Raw genomic sequence first — 24826 nt, 5'->3', positions numbered from 1 at the left:
CTGGTGGTCTTAGAAAGCTCTATATAAAACAGAAACTTAATAAAACCACTGACAATTCCAAAGTTAAAAATCACACAACACCAGGTTGCTATAAATTCTGTGTTACGATCGAGCCCTCCACTATCACCTGAAGGAGCGTCGCTCCGAAAGCTAGTGTGCTTCCAATTAAACCTGTTGGACTATAAACTGGTGTTGTGTGATTTTTAACTTTGTACACCCCAGTCCAACACCGGCATCTCCAAATCATGACAATTCCAAAGGAACGGTCACTGATCTAAGGTCAAATATCTTTGATATGGAAGAATCACAGGCAAGTATGAAAACATCCATTTTGCACAGAATGCCTTCTCATTTTACACTACTTCATCCTAATTAAAAAATAACTTTTTGTTTACAGCTTCCACATCTTTACACATTCAAGTAAACTACATATTTTAATCACAATAAGTAAAGTTATCACCAAAGAAAGCAATGTTTTCTCTCTATGAAATTACAAATTGTTTACCCATTATCCCATGGTCTGCAGCTCATCACCACATTCAAAATTCACGGCATCAGGGACATTTCCCTTCAGAAAAGGGACACATGGCAGCCTTGTAAAAACAACGAAGAACTGTATACAATGTTATTGCGCATCATTCCTCCATCCTCCAACAAACAATAGCTCAGTCTCAGCAGTCACACTGTACAAAGCACTGCAGAGCTCCAACTTCCATTCCAATTAAACGGCAGGCAGGGTGACGTATCAGCCCTTTGTCTATATATTCAAAGAGATCTGCTAAAGACGGGCACTACCATCAGCTGCCTGGTACAGCTGAATCCTGATGGATTTCCTTACATCAGAATTTGAATGTAGTTGAAGACAGCAGGATGGGACAATGCATGTACCATTAGCCATTCAATTGTTTTGCTAAACTGCAAACATCTAATAGCACCCTTAGGAACGCTAGCATCTGCTGACACTTGTCACCTCCGAACTATGACCTGAAGCAACACCTGCTCATCACCAAAGAAACAGCAAAGGCAAAACAAGGCATGCTATAGTACAAAGCTCATTTTCAATAAGTCTCACACTGGTCAGGAAACAGCGTCATCAGACAAGTCAAATTTTGCAGGATATATAAAAATTATTGAAGCATTCATAATGAATTTCAACATTATTTTTGAAGATTTATAACAAACTTCATTAGCAGAAATACACTGCTGATCTTTATCATTTTAAAATATTTTAACTGCACTGTGCACGGAATCCATCCTAACATATTATGCTGTGACAAAATGATACATTTACCCATCAGATTTTGCAAAACAAACTCAAAGTTTAGCTTAGGCGTTAAATAATTACATTTGCCATATCAGTTCTACAGGGATATCATCTTTCATGTTAGGAATTTCCCCAGGCACATTCTGAAAACAATGCTGAGCTTGAGATGCTACAATGCTTTTCAGCCATCCCATCTGGTTATGGTGACTGTGCAGAAAGTGTTCAACAGGATGAGGCTGAGTAAGGAAACATCTGCTGCTATTGCCTTAGGGTAGACACGCAAGGTCACATCACTGCCATTCCGTGAACTACGTCAACTCTGAAAAAGGCGGCTCTGCCCCAAAAACCCAAAGGGATCCGAATGTGCGGGGATCCTCACTCCCCAAATTTCTTGAAGTAAATCATACAGTTGAAAAGGTTTCAATTTAATGCAAATAGATTTTTAACTCATAAGTCAAATTAACTGAATTCCCAACTGGATAATTAGTAGCAGAGCGAAGAACTCGAAGAGGCAGCAAGCATATGGTGTACCCTTGAGCACATTTTCCTTCAAATTCTGTTAAAGGAAACCCAGTAAGAAAAAAAAACGGATTTAAACTGCATTTAATGGGGGGAAAAAGGACACGTTAAATATTTAGGCTGTTTCTTTGAATTCACATGCATTCCACGCAACAACGGTTTTCTTGGACAATTGGTGACATATTAAACAAAAGACAGCGTATTGGAAACACAAATGATCTGTCAGCATTGGTGGGACAAACACATTTTGAGTGTAACCAATCACCAGTATGAATTTGGTGAAAGCTCTTTATCACAGTGGCAATTTACACATTCTTCCCACAAGTACAGACTGGCTGACCAGTTCTGTATTCCCAGCACTGTGCCTTTTTGGTTTGCAACACTAGCAGTTTTTCATTTACTCTGATTTATTACTACTTTAAGAGGTGGGGATAATATCATTTTTCTGAAAGAAACACCCACACTGAAATAAGCAAAACTAATTGCATAAACAATCACGAATAATACTGCACAATTTCTGCATGTAAATAGTTATAAAATAAAAATAAATATACAGGACATACAAAGTTCATGAATAGGTACAAACATATACCCAAAACTCTGCAGGATCCGCACTCAAATTGCCTGTGATATCTCTGGATACAAAAGTAAAGAGCTGTGAGAAAGCAATTTTTTTTACCCTAAACCTATGTGGCATTTAGGAGGCAAATGAAAACATCTGTGTGTCAAATTCACCATCTTTATCTAAATAAATGCCACGTTTCAAACTACTTATAAAAGTTACTTTCCTCCCTCCCATCTGCAAATCCTCTCAAGTGTTCATGCTGGAAAGCGAACACAAAAATGGCTAATTACAACCAGAGTTTCATCAGATTGTGTTGTCAATTGACAGCACAAGTAGGACCTCAGGCCAGAATCACTTAGCTAGAATACTGTTCAGAAAAGCAAACATATACATGATCTTTACTTTAAATCGCCACAAAACCAGTGAGTGTGAATTTGAAATTAGGCCAATTCATTTCAAGGCAGAGCTAGACGCTGCTTCATCTCAGATTCAGGGTATATTCTGATTCAGCATTTGAAATACTTTCTACCATTTATACAATGCAAAATCTCTCAAAATATCTAAAGCTCATGACCATTTTTGCACTGAAACTCATCACATTATAACTGTGCTCACTGATTTTTTGACCCTGGGCAAATGTCAATGTTTTGATTTTAAAATTCTTATCTCTGTCTGATGCCAAATCCCTACATTAGCTTGCTGTTCCCTCATTCTACAACCTCCTCTCGATTCACAGGGCTCTTGCGCATCCTGAAATTTTAATTGCTCCACCCCCAAAGGTCGTGTCCTCAAGTGTTGGTGTCCTGAGCTCTGGACTTACCTCTCAACACCTCTATTTCTCACCTTCCTCTTTTAACGCACTCCTTAAAACACTCCTTAAAATCTACCTCTCACATTAACCTGTTGATAATCTGATCTAATGTGGCATGTCACTGGTGTAACCTCGTTGCTTCTCAATTCTCTACAAATGAAATTTCTTTACTTGATTTAAAAGAAATGTCAAACTATTTGAGTAACCCCTGTCAATACTTTGTCAAGTTCTGCTGACCAGCCATAGATGACAAAGGTCATCTTTCTGCCAAGAACTATGTGGTTGGCTTCCTGAATAGCTGAAGAACTTATGGATGTGAACAATATTGCCAGAAGGGAGGTGGTGGGGTTGGGACCTAAGGAGATAGTGAGGAAAGAGATCAATCTGAGATAGGCACAGCTGAGAAAAGAAGCGAGTCAAACAATCAGAGCAGGCAGGGACAAAGCAGGACTGATAAATTAAACTGCATTCATTTCAATGCAAGGGGCCTAACGGAAGGCAGATCAACTCAGGGCATGGTTAGGAATGTGGGACTGGGATATCATATCAATTACAGAAACGTGGCTCAGGGATGGACAGGACCGGCAGCTTAATGTTCCAGGATACAAATGCTACAGGAAGGACAGAGAGGCAAGAGAGGCAAGAGAGGAGGGGGAGTAGAGTTTTTGATAAGGGACAGCATTACAGCTGACTGATGGACAATGTTCCCAGAAGTACATCCAGGGAAGTTATTTGGGTTGAACTGAGAAATAAGAAAGGAATGATCACCTTATTGGGATTGTACTTATAGACTCCCTAATAGTCAGAGTGAAATTGAGAAACAATCTTGTAAGGAGATCTCAGTTACCTGTAAGAATAATAGCGTGGTTATGGTAGGGGACTTTAACTTTCCAAACATAGATTGGGACTGCCATAGTTTTAAGGGTTTAGATGGAGGGGAATTTGTTAAGTGTGTACAAGAAAACTTTCTGATTCAATTTGCAGATGCTACTCTTGGGAAATAAGGCAAGACAGGTGACTGAGGAGTCAGTGGGGGAGCACTTTGGGGACAGCGACCATAATTCTATTAGTTTTAAAATAATGATGGAAAAGGATAGACCAGATCTAAAAGTTGAAGTTCTAAATTGGAGAAAGGCCAATTTTGACATTATTAGGCAAGAACTTTCAAAAGCTGATTGGGGGCAGATGCTCGCTGGTAAAGAGACAGCTGAAAAATGCGAGGGCTTCAGAAATTAGGTAACGAGAGTCCAGAGACAGTATATTCCTGTTAGGGCGAAAGAAAAGGCTGATCGGTGTAGGGAATGCAGGATAACTAAAGAAATTGAGGGTTTGGTTAAGAAAAAGAATGAAGCATATGTCAGGTATAGACAAGATAGATCGAGTAAATCCTTAAAAGAACATGCTTAAGAGGGAAATTAGGAGGGCAAAAAGGGGACATGAGATAGCTTTGGCAAATACAGTTAAGGAGAATCCAAAAGGTTTTAAGAACAAAAGGGTAACTAGGGAGAGAATACCGCAGGACATGGGGCAGATACTAAATGAGTATTTTGCATCAGTATTTATTGTGGAGGAGGACATGGAAGATATAGAATGTAGAAAAGTAGATGGTGACATCTTTCAGGTGTACCCTCAAACTCAGTGGGAACCTAGGGAAGTGATTGCTGAGCCTCGATATTTATATCATCGATAGTCAGAGGTGAGGCGCTGGAAGGCTGGAGGTTGGCTAATGTGGTGCCACTGTTTTCTTAAGGACAAGCCAGGGAACTACAGACCAGTGAGCCTTACGTCGGTGGTGAGCAAGTTGTTGGAGGGAATCCTGAGGGACAGGATGTACATGTATTTGGAAAGGCAAGGACTGATTGAGGAGAGCAGAGCGGTAGACATTATCTGTATGGATTTCAGTAAGGCATTCGACAAGGCTCCCCATGGGAGATTAGATTAGATTACAGTGTGGAAACAGGCCCTTCAGCCCAACAAGTCCACACCGACCCGCAACCCACACATACCCCTACATTTACCCCTTACCTAATACTATGGTAGTAGTATACTAGTACTATGGGCAATTTAGCATGGCCAATTCACCTGACCTGCACATTTTTGGATTGTGGGAGGAAACCCACGCAGACACGGGGAGAATGTGCAAACTCCACACAGTCAGTCGCCTGAGGCGGGAATTGAACCCGGGTCTCTGGCGCTGAGAGGCAGCAGTGCTAACCACTGTACCACCGTGCCACCCACAAAGAGACTGGCAAGTAAGGATAGATGTCACTGAATACAGGGAGAACTAGACATTTGGATACAGAACTGGCTCAATGGTAGAGGATTGTTTTTCAGACTGGGTGCCTGTAACCAGTGGAGTGCCACAAGGATCAGTGCTGGATCCACTATTTTTCATCATTTATATAAATGATTTGGATGTGAGTGTAAGAGGCATAGTTAATAAGTTTGCAGATGACACTAAAATTGTAGGTGGAGTGGACAGCGAAAAAGGTTACCTCAGATTACAACGGGATCTGGACCAGATGGGCCAATGGGCTGAGAAGTGGCAGATGGCGTTTAATTCAGATAAGTGCGAGGTGCTGTATTTTGGGAAAGCAAATCTTAACAGAAATTATACACTTAATAGTAAGAGCCTAGAGTGCTGCTGAACAAAGAGACCTTGGAGTACAAGGTTCATAGCTCCTTGAAAGTGGATAGGATAGTAAAGGTGACATTTGTTATGCTTTCCTTTATTGGTCAGAGTGTTGAGTACAGGAGTTGGGAGGTCATGTTGCGGCTGTACAGGACGTTGGTGAGGCCACTTTTGGAATATCCTGTGCAATTCTGGTCTCCTTCCTATCAGAAGGATGTTGGGAAACTTGAAAGGGTTCAGAAAAGATTTACATGTACGCTGCCAGGTTTGGAGGATTTGAGCTATAGGAGAGGCTGAATAGGCTCCGGCTGATTTCCCTGGTGTCGGAGGCTGAGGGGTGACCTTATAGAGGTTCATAAAATCATGAGGGGCATGGATAGGATAAATAGACAAAGTCTTCACTGGGGTGGGGGAGTCCAGAACTAGAGGGCATAGGTTTAGGGTGAGAGGGAAAAGATATGAGATCCAAGGGCAACTTTTTCACGCGGGGGGAGGGGGGGAATGTAATGGAATGAACTAGCAGAGGAAGTGGTGGAGGCTAGTACAAATGCAACATTTAAAAGGCATCTGAATGGGTTTCTGAATGGGAAGAGTTTGGAGGGGTATGGGCCGGGTGCTGGCAGGTGGGACTAGAGTAGGTTGGGATATCTGATTAGATTAGATCCCCGACAGTGTGGAAACAAGTCCTTCAGCCCACCAAGTCCACACCGACCCTCCGAAGAGCAACCCACCCATTCCCCTACATTTACTCCTGCACCTAACACTACGGGCAATTTAGCAAGGCTAATTCACCTGACCTGCACATCTTTGGACTGTGGTAGGAAACCGGAGCACCCGGAGGAAACCCACGCTGACACGGGGAGAATGTGCAAACGCCACACAGACAGTCGCCCAAGGCGGGAATTGAAGCCGGGTCCCTGGTGCAGTGAGGTTGCAGTGCTAACCACCGAGCCGTCCCAAAACAACTTGCGGTATTGCATGCTGTTAGGCAAATACCACCTCAAGCATGATATATCCCAAACAATTTAGACTGAAAGCATGGCGAGAAATGTAGCAGATGACGTAGTCGGCAGGATGGCATGGACGAGTTGGACCCAAATGGTCTGTTTCCATGCTGTACATATGTCTATGACTATGACTTCAGACCTCTGGAAAGGGGTTGGTGTGTCTCTCTGTAGAAGAAAGTACCTAATGTCTGAAGAAAGCCAGTTTATTTTCTCTCAACAGATGCTACTTTTAAACTATAAATCAGATATTTTATAGTTTGTGAGCCAGTCACTCTGTGCCTCCTCCAAGCAGGTAGAAAAGTAAAAGAATGAAGAACAAGCTCTAATAAACAGGAGGATCATCTCAGTAAAGCTTGTGGAGAGAAGCCTTGAACTTCCTTGAGTTTTATTTTCCTCCACTCATAACACCAATTGTTTTCTTACTGTGTCTGTAGGAGGAGATTTATAATCAGGTTAGAGTTTTAACTAGAGAGTTAAACTGCTGACAGCTCATAGATTCTAGCTGAAGGTAAACAACTATTTGTTCATAATAACAAGCATCACTATTTAAGTACAAAAACTGGTCCATGCTCAGTCAAACTAGGTCTACGAACCTTCAAATTGGGGATTTTGCACACATTGATAAAAGCTTTAACTTATGTGACAACTCCTGAAACAGCAGGGACTTGATTTCCAGCACGCTACCCCCAGGGAGATATGACAAGGCTATGCCAGAAACAAAAAAATGCTTTTATTTATATAGTGCTTTTAATAGAATAAAATATTCCAAGGCATTTCACAGGAACAGCATAAAACAAGGCACTGACCAACATAAGGATATGTCGGGGCTGGTGACCCAAAACATGAGCAAAGAGATAGGTACCAACTTATGAAAGTGTGTCAGCTTGAAATTTGATACTGTTCTATTGTCCCTCTGTGGATGCTGCCGACCTGCTCAGCATTCCCAGTACTTTGTCATCATTTCAGGTTTCTAACAAACATAGTATTCTACTTTGTGAAATTTTAACAAACATCTGAAGAGTAGGAATGGAAAGTAACATGGCACAGTGCTGTAGGGAGACAGCACAGAAACTAAACAGTTAACGAAACACAATGAATTAGAAAAAAAATAATACATGATATTTCATGCAGACTGTCTGGTATTGTACACAAACTTAAAAACAAATCAGGAGTCCAGGCCCAATCTAGGTCAGTGAGAACATTAGCAATGACAAGAAGGATTAGGTAGGACTTAGATTTTTCAAATGAACTGTGTGAGCCCTTGGACCAAGGCAGTCAATTGGTGCCTATTATTATCAAGTTAAGGATAATTTTATGCAGACATTTTAATCAGCCCTGCTCTGGACATACTTCTGGAGGAAGAGAGATTTGAAACTCGACCCACTACATCACAAGAGTCATAATTTTGTGTGTAGATATCGTTAATCAACATGTTCAGAGATAATATTACATTGTGCTGGAGCAAGTGGGACTTGAACGTTGGTCTCCTAGTTCAAAAGGTAGAGACTCTACCACTGAGCCACTAGAGAATTTGAGAATTGAAATAAGAACAAACACAGACTGCTGGAGAAACATAGCAGGCCTGATAATGTTGGTAAAGAGAAAACAGTTAACATTTTGAGTTCAGTGGCCCTTCATCAGAACTGAAGATAGCTGGGAAAGGGAGGTTTTTATGCTGAAGACAGGTTTGGAATCGAGGAGGAATGGGATGGGGAAATAGAGTAGGGACACAGGGGGAGTGTGAGCGAATAAGTGACAGTGCACGAGAGTGACAGGCAACCAAAGAGAGAAGGCCGAGAGTGTTAAATACTAGTGAGAGTGCCAACAAGAATTACCAACAACTGAAAAATGGATTGGCTGAGCAGGGAACACGTTCACAACACAGGGCCTATAGATGGGGAAGACAATCATCATGATCATATTCTGCAATTATCAAACTCAGAGTCCTGAAGCCTTTCAGGTGCCTAAGCAGATGATGAAATGTAGTCCGTCCAGCTTGCATTGAGGCTGGGGGGAGCATCGCAGCAGGCTTGAGATAGAAACCTTGGCATGGGAACACAGTGGTGTGTTGAAGTGGCAGGCAACTGGAAGCTCAGGGTCATTTTTGTCAACCGTGCATAGGTGCTCAGCAAAGCAGTCATCCAGTCTGCACTTTGTCTCAGGCAAAATCTATGAAATATTTTGACAAAACACAAAAGGTTTGAGCAGCACTTCCCGGAGAGAGGGATGGAACCCCAAGTTTTTTTTTCTGACAAGCTAGGAGATTGGGTTTCCATGTGAAGCAGCAATGTTGCTCCACACAGCAAAGTCTCCCCTCGACAACAGTGTATACAGACATACATGTTTTACAATGCAACCCTTCCAGTTAAATTAATAACCATTTTTTTTATTGATTCAAGCTCTTATTATTACATATCCTTCATTTAAATGAAGTATGTTACTCAATTAAAAAGCTACGAACTTGTGGAAGTAAAGAAAACACAAATTAAATGGTCCATTTTACAAAATAAAATAATCTAAACACTATGTACATCCCAAAAGTCAAAAGTTACAACATAGTCCAATACAAAATTCAGGAAATTACATTTGCATTTTACTCCCTGCTCCCCATTTGTAAATTTAACCTCAATTATTTACAAAAAAAATTGAACAGGTAATCCATTACCCTCCACACCTTGCCCCAACCCCACAAAATCTGGTATAAAAGAGTAAAGCAGTTGTTTTTCAACAAAACTTGGTAACTTGAAGTCATCTGGGACTGACATTTAGAAATAATATTGGATTTTGTCCAGAATAATTGTTCCACTCCCGTTGCAGTTCTCAAAAATATCTTCACTTGTTGGATTCAATTGTTTTCTTCACAGCAGACTGAGAGAGATCTTTATTTTGACAAACTACATATGGATATATTATGAAACAAACCAAATAGACAGTAATCCCCAAAGAACTTTCAAGCACACAAGATTTTTCCATGATTCTCTGAGTGGTTGAACAATGACTAATCATTTCAAATTAACTCTTTTGGGTGAACGAATGAAAATCAGACATGAATTTGAAAATTCTTATTGTATTATAATGGAAGTAATAGGGGCTTTTGTGGTGCAGTGGTAATGTCCATATCTCTAGGCCATGAGGCCTGGGTTCAAGTCCAACCTGCTCTAGTATGCCATAACATGTCTGAACAGGTTGATTAAAAAACAATCTACAGCAGCAGAAATACATGCATTGCTCATCTCACTGTATTTGAACTGCATATTCATTTGGCTGAGAGTGAAGCAGCACTAAAGCAAGTCATGAGGCAGTGTAGGTCACCAACACTCACCTAACCTTCAAAATGACAGAAGATGACAAAGCAATGTGAAAAGAGAGAGAAAGAAAGATCTTATAAAACAATTGCTTATGATCACAATTTGATGGACCTCACAATCTTCACCCATGACTGATTTTTGCAACAGAATCCACTCCTACTGAATGGGTTAAAATGTGGTCTGATGATGGATATCTCCCAAAAATTAAATAATGAACTGCAGTTGCTAGAGAACAAAAACAAAAACAAAACCTGTTGGAGAAACTCAGCAGGTCTGGCAGCGTCTATGGGGAGAAAGCAGAGTTCATGTTTCAAATTCTCCATCAGAACTGTTCAACCAGTTCTTCAGAAACAGACAGGGCTGGCACTCCATTCATTTATCCACAATCAATATATTACTTTGGTGAAAATCCAAAACATTTCTCCCAGCTGAAGTAGAATAATTAGAATTATATATAGAGACGGAACATACATTCATTAATGCCAGTTAAGTGCATAATGTTTAGAAGGAACTGGGTATTCATTATCCAAAATGATCTTGGGGTTATTCACAAGAACTAAGGCCCTTAGCTATCTGACAGATTACATGTTGAAAGTTTGAACCCATGTTCACCTCTCCATGTATATGCTGGTTATTAATATAAAGTGCAAAAAGCCCTACAAAGCTTATCACACTCCTCAATCTTCTTTTACAACAGAAGGCTTGCCATTTCAATTCTAGATACTGTGTAAGTGAAACAAAACTAAGTCAGAACTAAGTTCATTCATGCAGGGTGTTTTTTTTATATATTTGCACCATGGTGAAACGATAGAACGCAATGAATGCACGCACTGAATTAAAACAATATCATTTTATCAGTGAATTTCAATATTAGACTTTTTCATTACTCAAGGACTCAAAGACCCTAGCTAGATTCAGGTGTACATCAGTTAATTACAATTCATCTGACTTGTTTAAAGTGAAAGACAAAAATTAAAATACATCAACCACTACAGCAATTATCTGAGCTGTGTTCATCGTGGATCTGGATTTTGACAGATTAAGTAGAGTGACACATAGCCATTAATTATTTGGATCCTTCATCATAATTCAATTGTGAACATTTACAAAATACACAACAGGAGTTCTAAAATCGAGTCACTGCACAAACTGTCCTTGCATGCAAGCACAGCAAAAAGCTAGGTCACCCAAGCTAGCATTTGTCAACATTTCAACAGATTGCAAAGTTTGCAATGAGAATCTACTTAAAGCCACAGAACCAATGTCACCTTTCCAACCACTGCTCATGAGCCCTGTGATCACAGATAACCTCGACTTCTGCAGAACAGAACATGGAATGACTGAGCACGTACAAATCAATCAAATGTTTTCAAGCAGATATACATGAATGTAAACACCTATTCCAGTGAAGACTCTGCATAGACCTCATTCGATGCCAAATACTTAAAAATCAGATTCTTTCCTCTTCTGATGATTTTGGAGTTAAAAGCTACAATAGCTTTTGTTTGCATCCATGGGCAAATGCTCTAGCTTCCGCAATACAGAATCTCAGTTCAGGATTTTATTTAATTCGCTTGATTTTTTTTATGGGGAAGAGGGAGTTAATAGCAGCAGCAGCAGTGCTGAAGTTGCTTACCAGTATTTCCATGTCCTTGGCAAGGGGCAGGAGATTAAACAGGCCTTGCCTCAGTTTCAATTTTCATATATTAACTCTTGCCTGCATGTGTGTTTACACACACATCTTAAGGATGACAATCAGCTCTCCTCACCTCCCCTCCAGCCAAATCATCTGTACTCATTCTCTAGCCTCACATATTAGATAACTTGCAACATAGAAACAGGCCCTTCGGCCCAATAAGTCCACACCGACTCTCCGAATAGCAACCCAGACTCATTCCCCTATGTTTACCTCTTCACCTAACACTACGGGCAATTTAGCATGACCAATTCACCTAACCTGCACATTTTTGGACTGTGGGAGGAAACCGGAGCACCCGGAGGAAACCCACAAAGACACGGGGAGAATGTGCAAACTCCACACAGACAGTTGCAGGAGGCGGGAATTGAACCCAGGTCTCTTGTGCTATGAGGCAGCAGTGCTAACCACTGTGCCACCATGTGTGAAGGACAATGTTTTGTACAAGGCAATATAAGGTATCAAACAAGCATCACATCCTAGGATGACTTAGCACTAGAGAAAGAAAAATCTTTTTTACAAAACGTTTAATAGATATGTCGTGTGCGAACAACACCTTGCTATTGTGGACCAAATCGGTTTACCTGCATAATTTGTCGTGTCCAATGAAAAGCAAATTTGTTTTCATCTGTATACTTTACAGGAAATGCAAGGAATAGGAGATAGCAAACATCATGTCACTTGACAAGTAATACAGAAGTCCTGGCTAATTTTCTGATGACATGTGTTTAAACCCCACCACGGCAAATAGTGAAATTTGAATTTTAAAAAAATCCGCAGTAAAAAGAGCTCATGCAACATTGCCAATAGCTGTAAAAACCCATCTGGTTCACTAATGCCCTTTTGGGAAGAAAATTTGGCCTACCTGGTCTGGCCTACATGTCATTCCAAATTCACAGCAACATGATTGACTCTTAACTGCACTCTGGACAATTAGCAATCTGCAATAAAGGCTGCCGAGCCAGTGGTGCCCACACCCGATGAACAAATTAATAAAACAACAATGGGATATGATTTTGAAGTGGCCTCTTTAGGGCAAATAAATCCATCTCCCTTTGAAACAGAGTATTGAGTGCTTTAACCTCAGGGAAAGGAGACTACTACTAAAGCTTAAACCTCAAATAACACCTCGCTATTACACAAACAGCAGTCGGGAAGTACAACTCTTCCAAACTGATTTATATAAATTGGGAAATGTTACGATGCAATACACAAACCAATAGTAATAATCAGGAAATGGTGTGTGACAATCTCATGGTCTGATCAACAAAGTTGCAACCAAAATAGCAATAAATCAATAATATATAAACACAGATCAAGGATTATTGATTACAAGTCCAAATACATTATCCTAACTTTCAAAGATGATCAGTTGGACCCAATTTCAAATTGAAACTGAAATTATGAAATTAACTTTTTTTTTTAGAAATTGCCCTTTCTGGCATATATTGTATTTATTGGTTCTTTCTCTGGGAAAGTAGTAGTGCTCTATGGATTGTATAACTATTGGTGATCACCTGAAAGTATTAGGCTTTAACTAAGTTCAGACTTGGAACTACATTAACACGAAACTGGTTGGAGGTGGCAGGTACCCCTCCATGAAAGCAGTTTTTCCTCTAGTGTTGTAATGGGATGTAGGCTTTAGACTTGCATGTTTGATAATCCAGTATTGTGACACCCATCTTTTGTCTGTGTCTGTTGAGCAGGGTTGAGAAACAAAACTTATCCTAGAAACAAAGACTGAAAATACAAATTAAATTAAGGTCTTTGTACAAATACCATCAAAATAATAAAAATCTTAACTGATGTTAACTTAACCAGTTTGGGAGCAGAAAAATACAGGACAAGGGTTTAGGATTAAACAACTGCAGGAGTCACAAAAATATCTGTCACAACCTCAAAAACATTTCACAACTGAACAAGTACTACAACCTAGTCAGTATTGTTTAAAATATATGTAAGAAATATTAACTCTGTTCTTCACTGAAATAAATTTACAGAACAGATTAACAAGAAAATCAAAGTTCCAAGAACAGATACAAAATACTAGTAGATTAACTACTCCACACAGGGCCTGATATTGCTGGTCCGCTGGAAGCAGAATAAGGAGGAAATGGCTGTGCTCCACAAGAAAAGTAAGCTAGAAATTATCAGTGGAGATGTAAGAGTGGATAGATTTCCTACAATTTTAACCAATTAGCTTTGAGAATCAAGAAATACTTAATATAGCATTTCCTCAGCAAATTATGAAAGAAGCATAAGATAAAAGTTACCATAGTCCCAGAAACCATACAGCTGCAATCAAAGTAGAGAGTACGACTGGCGAGGAGTTTAACTAAAGGAGCACCATGCTTCAGGTGAAGGGCAAGGTTGAGAAAGCTGGATCTTCATGGCAATCGGAATTGGCGTGGGAATTTAACACATGCTGTTGGGCATCATCCTACATCACAAACCAACTATCCAGTCAACTGAGCTAACCAACCCATCAAAGTGACAGCAAAACGTGCGTGGAGTGCAGTTGCCACAACTCCGGAATGAAATGAGCTGGTTCTCTCAACCAGGAGCAAAATGCACATGGAGCACCACAGAGAATGGCATTCAAGTAGCTAATGAAGAATCATCGAGACTCGAAAAGTTTGCTTGCTCTCTCTCCATGGATACTGTCTGACCTGCTGTGATCTCCAGCATTTGTTGTTTCAGTACAGATTCCAACATCTGTAGTACACACTTTTACACACCATAATTTGGATGGGTGAGTGCATGATTATTAATCCACATGAAAGGACGCCTTTTCATCAAAAGTATTCAAAAGCCACAGTTCCGGAAAGCTACCTCAGTCTAATAAATACATTGGAAGTCCAGTAGAGGAGGTAAATAAAGTAATGGGTTCAGCAGTATTGCATATACTAAATTGTGCTTTACGCTGAAACACACCTTTACATTACTCAGAAAAATTAGCAAAACTAATAACAAGTGCAGTCAAAAGTAATTTATAACCCACAAAATTAAAAGATTAAATACACTCATAAGTATTGAAAAAGGTGTTACAAGGGAAAAATGTCTCATCCCAGCATGCTCTTGTACAACATGGTTGAGGGATCAACATCGCAAATTCTCCCCCTTTCCACCAAACCCCATCGCAATTCCAAAGCATTCCAGGGAATGTTTGCTCGAGCCATGGATCAAAACAATAACTAAAATCTCACAATGCTATCCACCCGCCTGTTCCCATCTACCTCCAGGTGATTCAAGAACAAAAATCAGCAGAGGTAGCACCTGTCCAACAAGAGAACATTCAAGAGGAAGTTAATTACAAAATATATCCAAAATGGGCAGCACGGTGGCACAGTCGTTGGCACTGCTGCCTCACAGCGCCAGAGACCCGGGTTCAATTCCCACCTCAGGCGACTGACTGTGTGGAGTTTGCACATTCTCCCCGTGTCTGCGTGGGTTTCCTCCGGGTGCTCTGGTTTCCTCCCACAGTCCAAAGATGTGCAGGTCAGGTGAATTGGCCATGCTAAATTGCCCATAGTGTTAGGTAAGGGGTAGATGTAGATGTAGATGGTATGGGTGGGTTGCGCTTTGGTGGGGCGGTGTGGACTTGTTGGGCCGAAGGGCCTGTTTCCACACTAAGTAATCTAATCTAATCTAAAGAACAAATCAGCTTGATAAGAAGCAAAAAAAAAACCTGAATACAACAACAGCCCTCCAATCTCCAATTAGTGGGTAATTCATCAACTGCAAATACTGGAGATCAGTGCATTGAAATGGATGACAAAACAACCTGGCTATTATACTCCAGGTAAAAGAGAATGCAGTTATTTTAAAAAAGACAGAGACATGGTCAAAATCTGAAAAATGCAAGTGACATGAATTCCAAATTCCTTCATCTTGAGCTTCAGGTAACAGTTCTGCTGTTCTAAGCTTTGACTGAATCAAGGAGAAGAAATTGCATATCTGAGCCACTCAGACGCAGCTCACTGCAATAGTGCGAAAATACTGCACTGTTAAGAGTTGTTTCATCAACACATTGTCCCTTTTGTCCTTTGAGGTGGCCATAAAAGATTGCATAGCATGACTGCAAGAAGAGCACTAGAGTCTTCCTGGATGTCCAGATCACTAATTATCCCTCAATCAATATCAGAGACATAGATTATGGGGTCATTCTCATAGTTGTTTGTGGTGTCCAACCTGGCTGCCACATTTCCTACATTATAGCAATGACACTTCAAAAGTACCTCTTTGCTTGTAAAGTATTTTGAAAGGTAATAAAAGGTATTACTGTATATATAAATGCAAGCCAGTCTTTAATGCAAAGGGCAAGAAATCACTCAGGAAATTTTCCTGCAGGACTTTAGCAATACCGTGAGACAATTAAGATTACAGTGTGGAAACAGGCCCTTCAGTCCAACCAGTCCACACCGACCCTCCGAAGAGTAACCCACCCACAACCATTTCCCTCCTAACACTAACACTAGTGGGCAATTTAGCATGGCCAATTCACCTGATCTGCACATCTTTGGATTGTGGGAGGCAACCGGAGCACCCGTTTTGTATCTAGTCACAGAATTGTTACAGGACAGAAGGAGGCCATTCAGCCTATCTTGCTGATACCACCTCTTTGTCACTTGGGTGACATGCTCATTTGGCTGCTTTCCCTAAATAGATCTGAGCATTCTTCCTTTTCAAATAACTATCTAATTCACTTTTGAATACCTGTTTTGAACGTACCTCCACCAAATTCTCAGGCAATGTTTCCAGATCTTAACCACTGGTCTTGCGGAAAAGTCTTTCCCTTGTTGCCAGTTCTTCTTATCCAATACTTAAACTCTCTCATTCTTGATCCTTCCATTAGTAGAAACATTTTCTGCTATCTACACTGTACTCCTAACTCTTGAATGTGCTCGTCAGATCTACCTCAACTTCTCTACAAGAATAATAGACCTAATTTCTACAACTTGTCTCGAGAATAAAATTTCAGATGTGACACCCCTTCGCGCAAATAAAATTTCTCTTTTTGAGAAAGAGAGAGAGAGAGAGAGAGAGAGCGCGAGCGAGCGAGCGCGAGATGCACAGCACAGAAACAGACCCTTTCGGTCCAACTCGTCCATGCCGACCAGATATCCTAAATTAATCCAATCTGATTTGCTGGCATTTGGCCCATATCACTCTAAACCCTTCTTATTCATGTAATTATTCAGATGCCTTTTAAAAGTTTGAAGTCACATGAAAACAGGTTATAGAAAACAGGTTTATTTTAAATCACAAGTTTTTAAGAGCATTGCTCCTTCATCAGGTGTAATCAAATGTTTTAAATGCTGTAATTGTACCAGCCTCCACCACTTCCTCTGGCAGCTCATTCCATACTCGCACCACCCTGTGTGAAAACGTTGTGCCTTGGATCCCTTTTGAATCTTTCTCCTCTCACCTTAAACTTATGCCCTCTAGTTTTGGACTTCCCTCCCTGGTGTCTATTTATCCTATCCATGCTCATGATTTTATAAATCTTTATAAGGTCACCCCTCAGCCTCCCACACTCCAAGGAAAACAGCTCCAGCCTATTCAGCTTCTCCCTACAGCTGAAACCCTCCAACCCTGGCAACATCCTTGTAAATCTTTTCTGAACCCTTTCAAGTTTCACAACATATTTCTTAAAGCAGGGAGACCAGAATTGAATGCAGTATTCTAAAAGTGGGCTCAGTGGTCAGCATTGCTGCCTCAAAGTGCCAGGGACCAAGGTTCAATTCCATTAACCAGTATGAATCAGTACTAATGCATAGCTTTTGACCTGAAGTAGGTTAACTCTGCTTTTCTCGAGATGGATTTGACCTACAAGGTGAAATCATTCTGTACAGCTGTACTCCTTTCATGTTGAGCATTTTGCTACTTATTATGGAAAATTACTGCATGTATTGTTTTTCCATGATGATAACTTGCTTAAAAACCGTACATTTTCAAATGCAGTGGGGGAAAACGTTTGAAGAAACGAATGATAATCCTTGCTGACTATCGGAAAAAATCCACCTGGTCCACTGATGTCCTTTAGGGAAGGACATCTCTCCTTATCTGGTCTGGCTTACAAGTGACTCCAGACTGTCAGCAACGTGGTTGACTCTTTGCTGCCCTCTGGGCAATTAGGGATGCACCATAAATGCTGGCCTGGCCAGTAATGCTCACATCCTGTGAATTAATTAAAAATAACACTGGACCCAAAGCTAAACTGAAGTATCCTGGAAGTAATGAAGTAGTCTGCAAGTTTGACAAAACATGAAGTAAAATGCCATGAAACTGATACAATACTGCTCACATTATCACGTGTGCAATGCAGTATCTCGGATGGTTTTAACATTCAATACTTTAGTGCTGAAAATAGTGTGAGGCAGCAGTCTACAACCACAATATGAAAAATATAATCTTATCTTTGTTTTGATTATACAAGCTATATAATACTTGCTATCACACTGTACAGACACCATGACTTTCCTGATGCCCCATAGCTTTATTGCCACCACAGAAGCCCCTTCTGCATCAGATACTTCGTGACTGCTCTAACGTCAGTCATCCAATGAAGACCAACAATGCCAATATACCTGGTAAAAACAATGACTGCAGATGCTGAAAATCAAATACTGGATTAGTGGTGCTGGAAGAGCACAGCAGTTCAGGCAGCATCCGCTGCTCGTTGGATGCTGCCTGAACTGCTGTGCTCTTCCAGCACCACTAATGCCAATATACCTGCCTACAATTCTTTCCATTTGCTGGCTCATGGAAACAGAGCTGCATTATTTGTTGTAACCTGCTTCATTCATTTAAAAATAAATGCTTATTAGTTTAGACTTTAATCATAGCTAACTTGAAGTTGAAGCTTTTCACTTTGCACTCTCAGAACCAGGATACACGAAAAAATTGAAGGGGGAAATGAGAAGAAAGTGCTGATTGGTTGAGCCATAACTGACATGGCGTTACAGCAATAACAGTTAACTGTCTCTTTTAATTCTCAGACCAAGGACACAGGTTCTGATTGGTCAGTGTTATCATGGGGATGCAGAAGGCTGACTCTTTAACCATGTTTTTTGAAAAAAAAAGTGCAAAGGACGTACAAAAAGCGTTTGCCTACATAAAGCAGGGTTCTGAGTAATTATTCATACAGCTTCAAGCAAATGCATCACACTGCAGTACCAGTTAATGATCGGAAATGGCTTCCAGTGTCACGCTTAGCACAGCCTCGATTATTTATCAAAAGGAGGGTCACTGGACTCAAACTGTTGACTCTGCTTTCTCTCCAGATGCTGCCTGACTTGCTGAGTTTGCCCAATTTCTGTTTTTGTTTCGAATTTTCAGTGTCCACAATTTTTTTTTCCACTGAATTATTTAATATCTTACTTTCAATTATTCTGTTATCAATTAAGAAACTCAGAATGCAAATCACTTGCACTTAACAGGTTTAGCCAGAAAACTTTTCGCTCTTGAAATGCTCTTTCTTCTCTACATTTCTGGTAGGCAGAAACCATCACTGAAGTGAGTTCATTTCCAATACATTTCATTTTCTGCAGCACAGCATTAAATAAAAATGTCTTAAGAATAATGCCAAATAGTTTGGATATCCCGATAACTGGAACAGAACATAAATCAGTCACAATATGCTCTCAACAACCAACAATGAAAAGACAAAAATGAGCTGTCATACAAAACCAGGTAGTGCACTGTACTTCCAAAGGATTTGAGAACAAAATCTAATTCAAAAGATCAAACTTGATCAAGTATTAACAGGTTCAAGGACAAGGCATGTACATAACAGATGTCAGAGATAGCACAAATCTGACAAATTGCTCAAAACCCATACGATGCCTTCAAACGCTACTAGTAACACTGTTACACGGTGAAAGCAACTTTTGATTTGTGTAGAACAGCTAAAATATTTGCAGGCACAGATTTTTTTTCTACATATGGTCCTGATTCATTCTCTGAGCTCCCCGACAGAGGGCAAATATTCATGTCATACAGAGCCAAACAGATCAGAAACCTAAGCTTAATTACATGCTTATGGCATGCCAGCTGAAGTGGCAATGACATGTGCTACAATTGGCTTCAACAAGCCTAAGAATTAGACAGGGAATTAAATTAGCTGGAAGAACCTGTGCACAAAACTGATGTCAGGACTAAGTTTTGCTGTAATGCATTCACAGACAAACAATAACACACCTACTCTCACGGATAATGGATAGTGACCGAACAAAACACGTTATTTATTGCAAAAAAAGTTATCACTTTGGGGAATAAACAGGAATAGAAATTAAAACTAGCCAAGTTAAAAAGTAAATAACTTTGGGTGGCAGTCCAAATCAACATTACATCATTCACCAGTTGACAACAACGACATAATGCCACGTTAAAAATGCAAATTGTAAACAAAATCCTCCAGATTTCCAACAAAGTCCACTTCATATTGAAAATGCATTCAGGCCAACTGTTCCATGCTGTTGCATATGTTCCACGCATGCGTCCTCATATTCCTTCCATTTAAATTGATGAGCAACACTTCCTCTTCCTCACTCGCCTCAAGCTTCCCTATTAATGCATCTAAACTATCTGCATCGACTACTGTCAATCATACAGTCATGACGTATGGGCATTACTGGCTGGGGCAGCATTCATCACTCATTCCTAGTTGCCTTGGACAAAGTGCTGGTGAGCTGGCTTCTTGAAACTCAGCAGACGGTTTTGGTGTAGGGACTCTCACAATGCCATTAGGGAGGGAGTGAAAAAGATTTATCCAAATTCACGACTGAATGTATTAGTGAACCCTAGTTTTAGTCTTTTCCAGGAACAGGAACATCTTCGCAGACTCTGCTCTAGCAAACATTTCCTTCACGAGACAGTTCCCTTAAGAGGCACGGTGGCTCAGCAGTTAGCACTGCTGTGTCACAGCACCAGGGTCCCGGGTTCAATACCAGCTTCGGGTGACTGTCTCTGTGGTGTTTGCATGCTCTCCCTGTATCTGCATGGGTTTCCACCTTGTGTTCCAGTCTCCTCCCACAGTCCAAAGCTGTGCAGGTTAGGTGGATTGGCCATCTAAATTGCCCATCTTGTTCAGGGATGTGCAGGCTGGGTGGATTAGCCATGGGAAACGCAGGGTTACATGGAAAGGATAGGGGGGTAGATCTGGGTGGAATGTTCTTTACAGGGTCGGTGTGGACTCATTGTGCTGAATGGTCTGCTTTCACACTGTAAGGATTCTATGATTTTCATCTCAAAGATTTCAAGACACTGCCTTGAGAGAAAGGTTACATTTTAACCACATGTACTACAGATGTCAACTAACATAAGGGCAGAACACACTAATCTCATAAATGCAACAAGTGAACAAGTAATTGTATACATTCAGCATATGTGCATAAAGGGAATAATGAGCACCTGAGATGGTCTATGTTATCCCCTCTTGAATGTTCAGGTAATACCATGCCATATGAACAACAGATCACAAGCAGATTATCTCGATCTTGCTTTTGAAATCTTACTAAACATGGATGGGCCAAGTTCTCCACTTGAGACTGTTGTCATATTCCAAAAGCACTTGGTTTTAAAAGAGCTTTTCCAGCATCTTCAGGACTGTGAATGGCACTATAGAAGTTTAAATTTGAGCATATAATCCTAGGTTTTTGACAGTGCTACACTAGATTAGATTAGATTCCCTACAGTGTGTAAACAGGCATTTCAGCCTAGCAAGTCCACACTGCCCTTCCAAAGAGTACCCCACCCAGACCCATCCCCCTACCCTGTATTTAGGCCTGACTAATGCACCGAACACTATGGGAAATTTAGCATGGCCAATTCACCTGACCTACACATTTTTGGATTATGGGAGGAAACTGAAGCACCCGGAGGATACCCACACAGACACGGAGAACGTGCAAACTCCGCACAGACAATCGAACCCGGGTTCCTGTTGCTGTGAGGCCCAGAGGTCAGCCTTCAGAAGGTGCACCAGTCTGTTGCAAGGTCACTGACCCAAAATGTTAACCTGCTTCACTCTTCACAAATGTTGAGTAACCCAAGCATTTTGCCAGCTTTGAGAAACTGCCGTCGCCTTGAACTTGCCTTTCTTGAGTTCGACCTTGTGTCCGGGTTCTGCTCCTACAGTTTAATTTAAATCATCTGCAGACTTACCTTTAACTAACTTACATAGCTGTAAAACAATCTCCTTCCAGAAACAAAATCCCAATTTTTTTAGATTAGATTAGATTAGATTACTTACAGTGTGGAAACAGGCCCTTCGGCCCAACAAGTCCATACCGCCCCGCCGAAGCGCAACCCACCCATACCCCTACATCTACCCCTTACCTAACACTACGGGCAATTTAGCGTGGCCAATTCACCTGACCTGCACATCTTTGGACTGTGGGAGGAAACCGGAGCACCCGGAGGAAACCCACGCAGACACGGGGAGAACGTGCAAACTCCACACAGTCAGTTGCCTGAGGCGGGAATTGAACCCGGGTCTCTGGTGCTGTGAGGCAGCAGTGCTAACCACTGTGCCACCGTGCCGCCCACATTTTGACCATTCCTCACTTTCAGTTTTGCCCTGGGGCTAGTAATCCATTGATTTTTGTGACCCCTTTTGTCTGGCCTGCTTCTATCTCTCTTGAGTAGGATTTGAAACAGCATACCCCAAGAGAACAGCCCAGTGTTAACACTGAATTCTTCAGACTGGTACTGTTTAGTTCAGTGTTCAATAGGCTGTGCTGCACAATGAACAACACACTGGCATCAAGACCACACCAATAGTTAAACTGCAAAAGAAAACAACACTGACACTTTCCTGTACAGCCTCATCTGGGCATAAACCAACACAGCACAAAGCGAGGTTTATATGCTTGCAATGACACTCAATCTTCTTCTACAACTTACAATTGAGGATACTATCACAATCACGCCCCAATTAGAGCCAAAATGGAGGTCAAGTGGCAGCCAGTCAATTGCTCCGACACATTTATTCCTCTGGACAAAATAGTTCTCATTGAAAAGAAAACTAATTTTCTGGACTTACACAAGCTCAACCACAAAAAAAACAGTTTGGCAAATTATGTACAATTCTGTGTACCACCAAGTTATGGTCAGGAGGACAGGGTGTCAGCAAGGGAAAAAAATTGGTCTCTCCACCCAAGGGGTGGACACTGGGACGCAAGGAAAGGGAGTGATGGCAACTCAGCACTGGGGAAGGATGACTGATCATGCAGGCGTGGAAGATTAATAGGGGTCTACAACAGAATATCGAAGTTTGGATTTGTGGGGGGAGGAGGAGAAGTTGTGCATGATGGAACAGGTCAGTAAGAGTGGGTAGGGAATAGAGTTGATGGAAACAAGACTCAGGGAACAAGGGGACATTGGGGATTCGACTGGGCAGTGAGCTGAGGGATGCATTGGGGGTTCAACAGGGCATCAAGATAAAGGACATCAGGGTCACAACAGAACAGCAAAGCATGGGGGCACCAGGGTTCAACAGGGCATCAAGGCATCTGACCAAGGGGCATCAGTGTTTAACAGAGCATTGGACCAAGGGGCATCAGGGTTTAACAGGGCAACAGACCACAGGACATCAGGGTTTAACAGGACATCAGACTATAGGACATTAGAGTTTAACAGGGTATTGGACGAAGGGGCATCAGGAGGTTAACAGGGCATCAGGGGTTTAACAAGGCATCAGACATTTAACAGGGCATCAGACCAAGGGGCTTCAAGGGGGGGCTTAACAGGGCATAGGGTGGGTTGAGGGGGGGCGGTTGTTTATTTTTACCTGCTTGAAAGCTGGGTGAAATCCCCACCATCCAGGAGGCGGATTTTACAGAAGAGCACCCCGTTGACGAACGGCACGGCGGCCAGCTCCTCCAGGCTGAAGATGGTCTGGAACTTGAACTTCTTCTTCTTCATGATGAAAGCCATGGGGCCCGGGCGGCTCGGGGGAGGCAGAGAGTGACTGACAAACCGACTCCCCGCTCCCCACACCCCCCTTGCAACCTTCGGGATTACCTCCCGCCCGGAGGGGGGGGGTGTGCAGCACAGGGAGAGAGGGGGGTGAGAGACAGGCGGAGATGGAGCAGCGGGAGACACCTCCCCCCCCCTCCCTCCCGGGTCCAAGCCCGCGGACACACACAGGCCCGGCGCCGCTCACTCAGCCCGGGGCCGCCGACTCGGTGCGGGACTCAGGTCCGGGGACGCACGGCTCGGCGCTCGGGCCGCATCCGTTGCCCCCGGAGCTGGGCATGGGCGCCGTGCGGGGCGGACCGGCTCCTCATGGGCCACTCAGCGGTAACTGAGGGCGGGTGGGGATGTGAGGGAAGGGGGGGGGGGGTGTCTCGGGCTCTCCCTTTAACTCCCCCTCCGGCGGGGACGCGGATCCGCACACGGACGCTCTGTACCCCGTGCTGCCGACTGACTGACTGCCCGCCTTCGCTCTCTCTCCGGCCTCCTGTCAGCGGCGGACTCTCCTCCAGCCCGCCCCCCCTCCTCAGAGCGCGACGCCCATTGGCCCGGCCGCCCTGCCGCCGGTGACTCCGATTGGCCGCGACCGACCCTGACCGTCACAACCGTCAACGTATCACGACGCTGAATGGTCCGGCCTGGGACGGATGCGACCTCTCCAATGGTCCGTGCGTCCCCTCGCGGCGGTTGATTGGTGGGGGTCAGCCTCCTTCTCTGATAGGTCGTAGCCGACGCCTCTGATAGGCTAGTATCAGACTTGAATCTGATTGGTCATCTGAAGGCCGCTGTGGATTAGCATGTTGTTGGTCTTCCTGTATTGGTTGTATCAGTTGTTGTTGGTTAGTCACTGGAAAGGGAATGGTTGACCTCCAGTTGATTATATCGCATTTCTAATGCCCCACTGAGGTTTAACCTGGGCAAATGCACAACATTACAGTTGGAGGCCATCCAGCCCATCGCATCCATGTTAGCCCTCTAGAAGATCTTTGGATCTCCAGAAATTGCAAAAATGCTACATCTTAGAAGGCACATCATGCCTGCTTCA

General features: G+C 42.2%; 1 protein-coding gene across 2 annotated transcripts in view; it reads right to left on the bottom strand.

The window, feature by feature from the left end:
- LOC140469419 (early estrogen-induced gene 1 protein-like) overlaps positions 1-24269 on the bottom strand; it is a 113923-nt gene extending 89654 nt beyond the window's left edge. The window contains exon 1 of one of the 2 annotated variants that reach the window (XM_072565921.1): positions 23597-24269. In XM_072565921.1, coding sequence (XP_072422022.1) covers positions 23597-23742 — 146 coding nt within the window. In that variant the 5' untranslated portion in view covers positions 23743-24269. The remainder of the gene's footprint in view (positions 1-23596) is intronic. The other variant, XM_072565922.1, reaches the window with a different exon arrangement.
- Positions 24270-24826: the final 557 nt, after the last annotated feature.

This window comes from Chiloscyllium punctatum, chromosome 49 (genome assembly GCF_047496795.1).
Source record: "Chiloscyllium punctatum isolate Juve2018m chromosome 49, sChiPun1.3, whole genome shotgun sequence".
In the NCBI taxonomy this organism is placed as follows: Eukaryota; Metazoa; Chordata; class Chondrichthyes; order Orectolobiformes; family Hemiscylliidae; genus Chiloscyllium; species Chiloscyllium punctatum.
The sequence above is the reverse complement of the archived record's forward strand: the minus strand, read 5'-3'. Positions and strand labels throughout refer to the sequence as shown.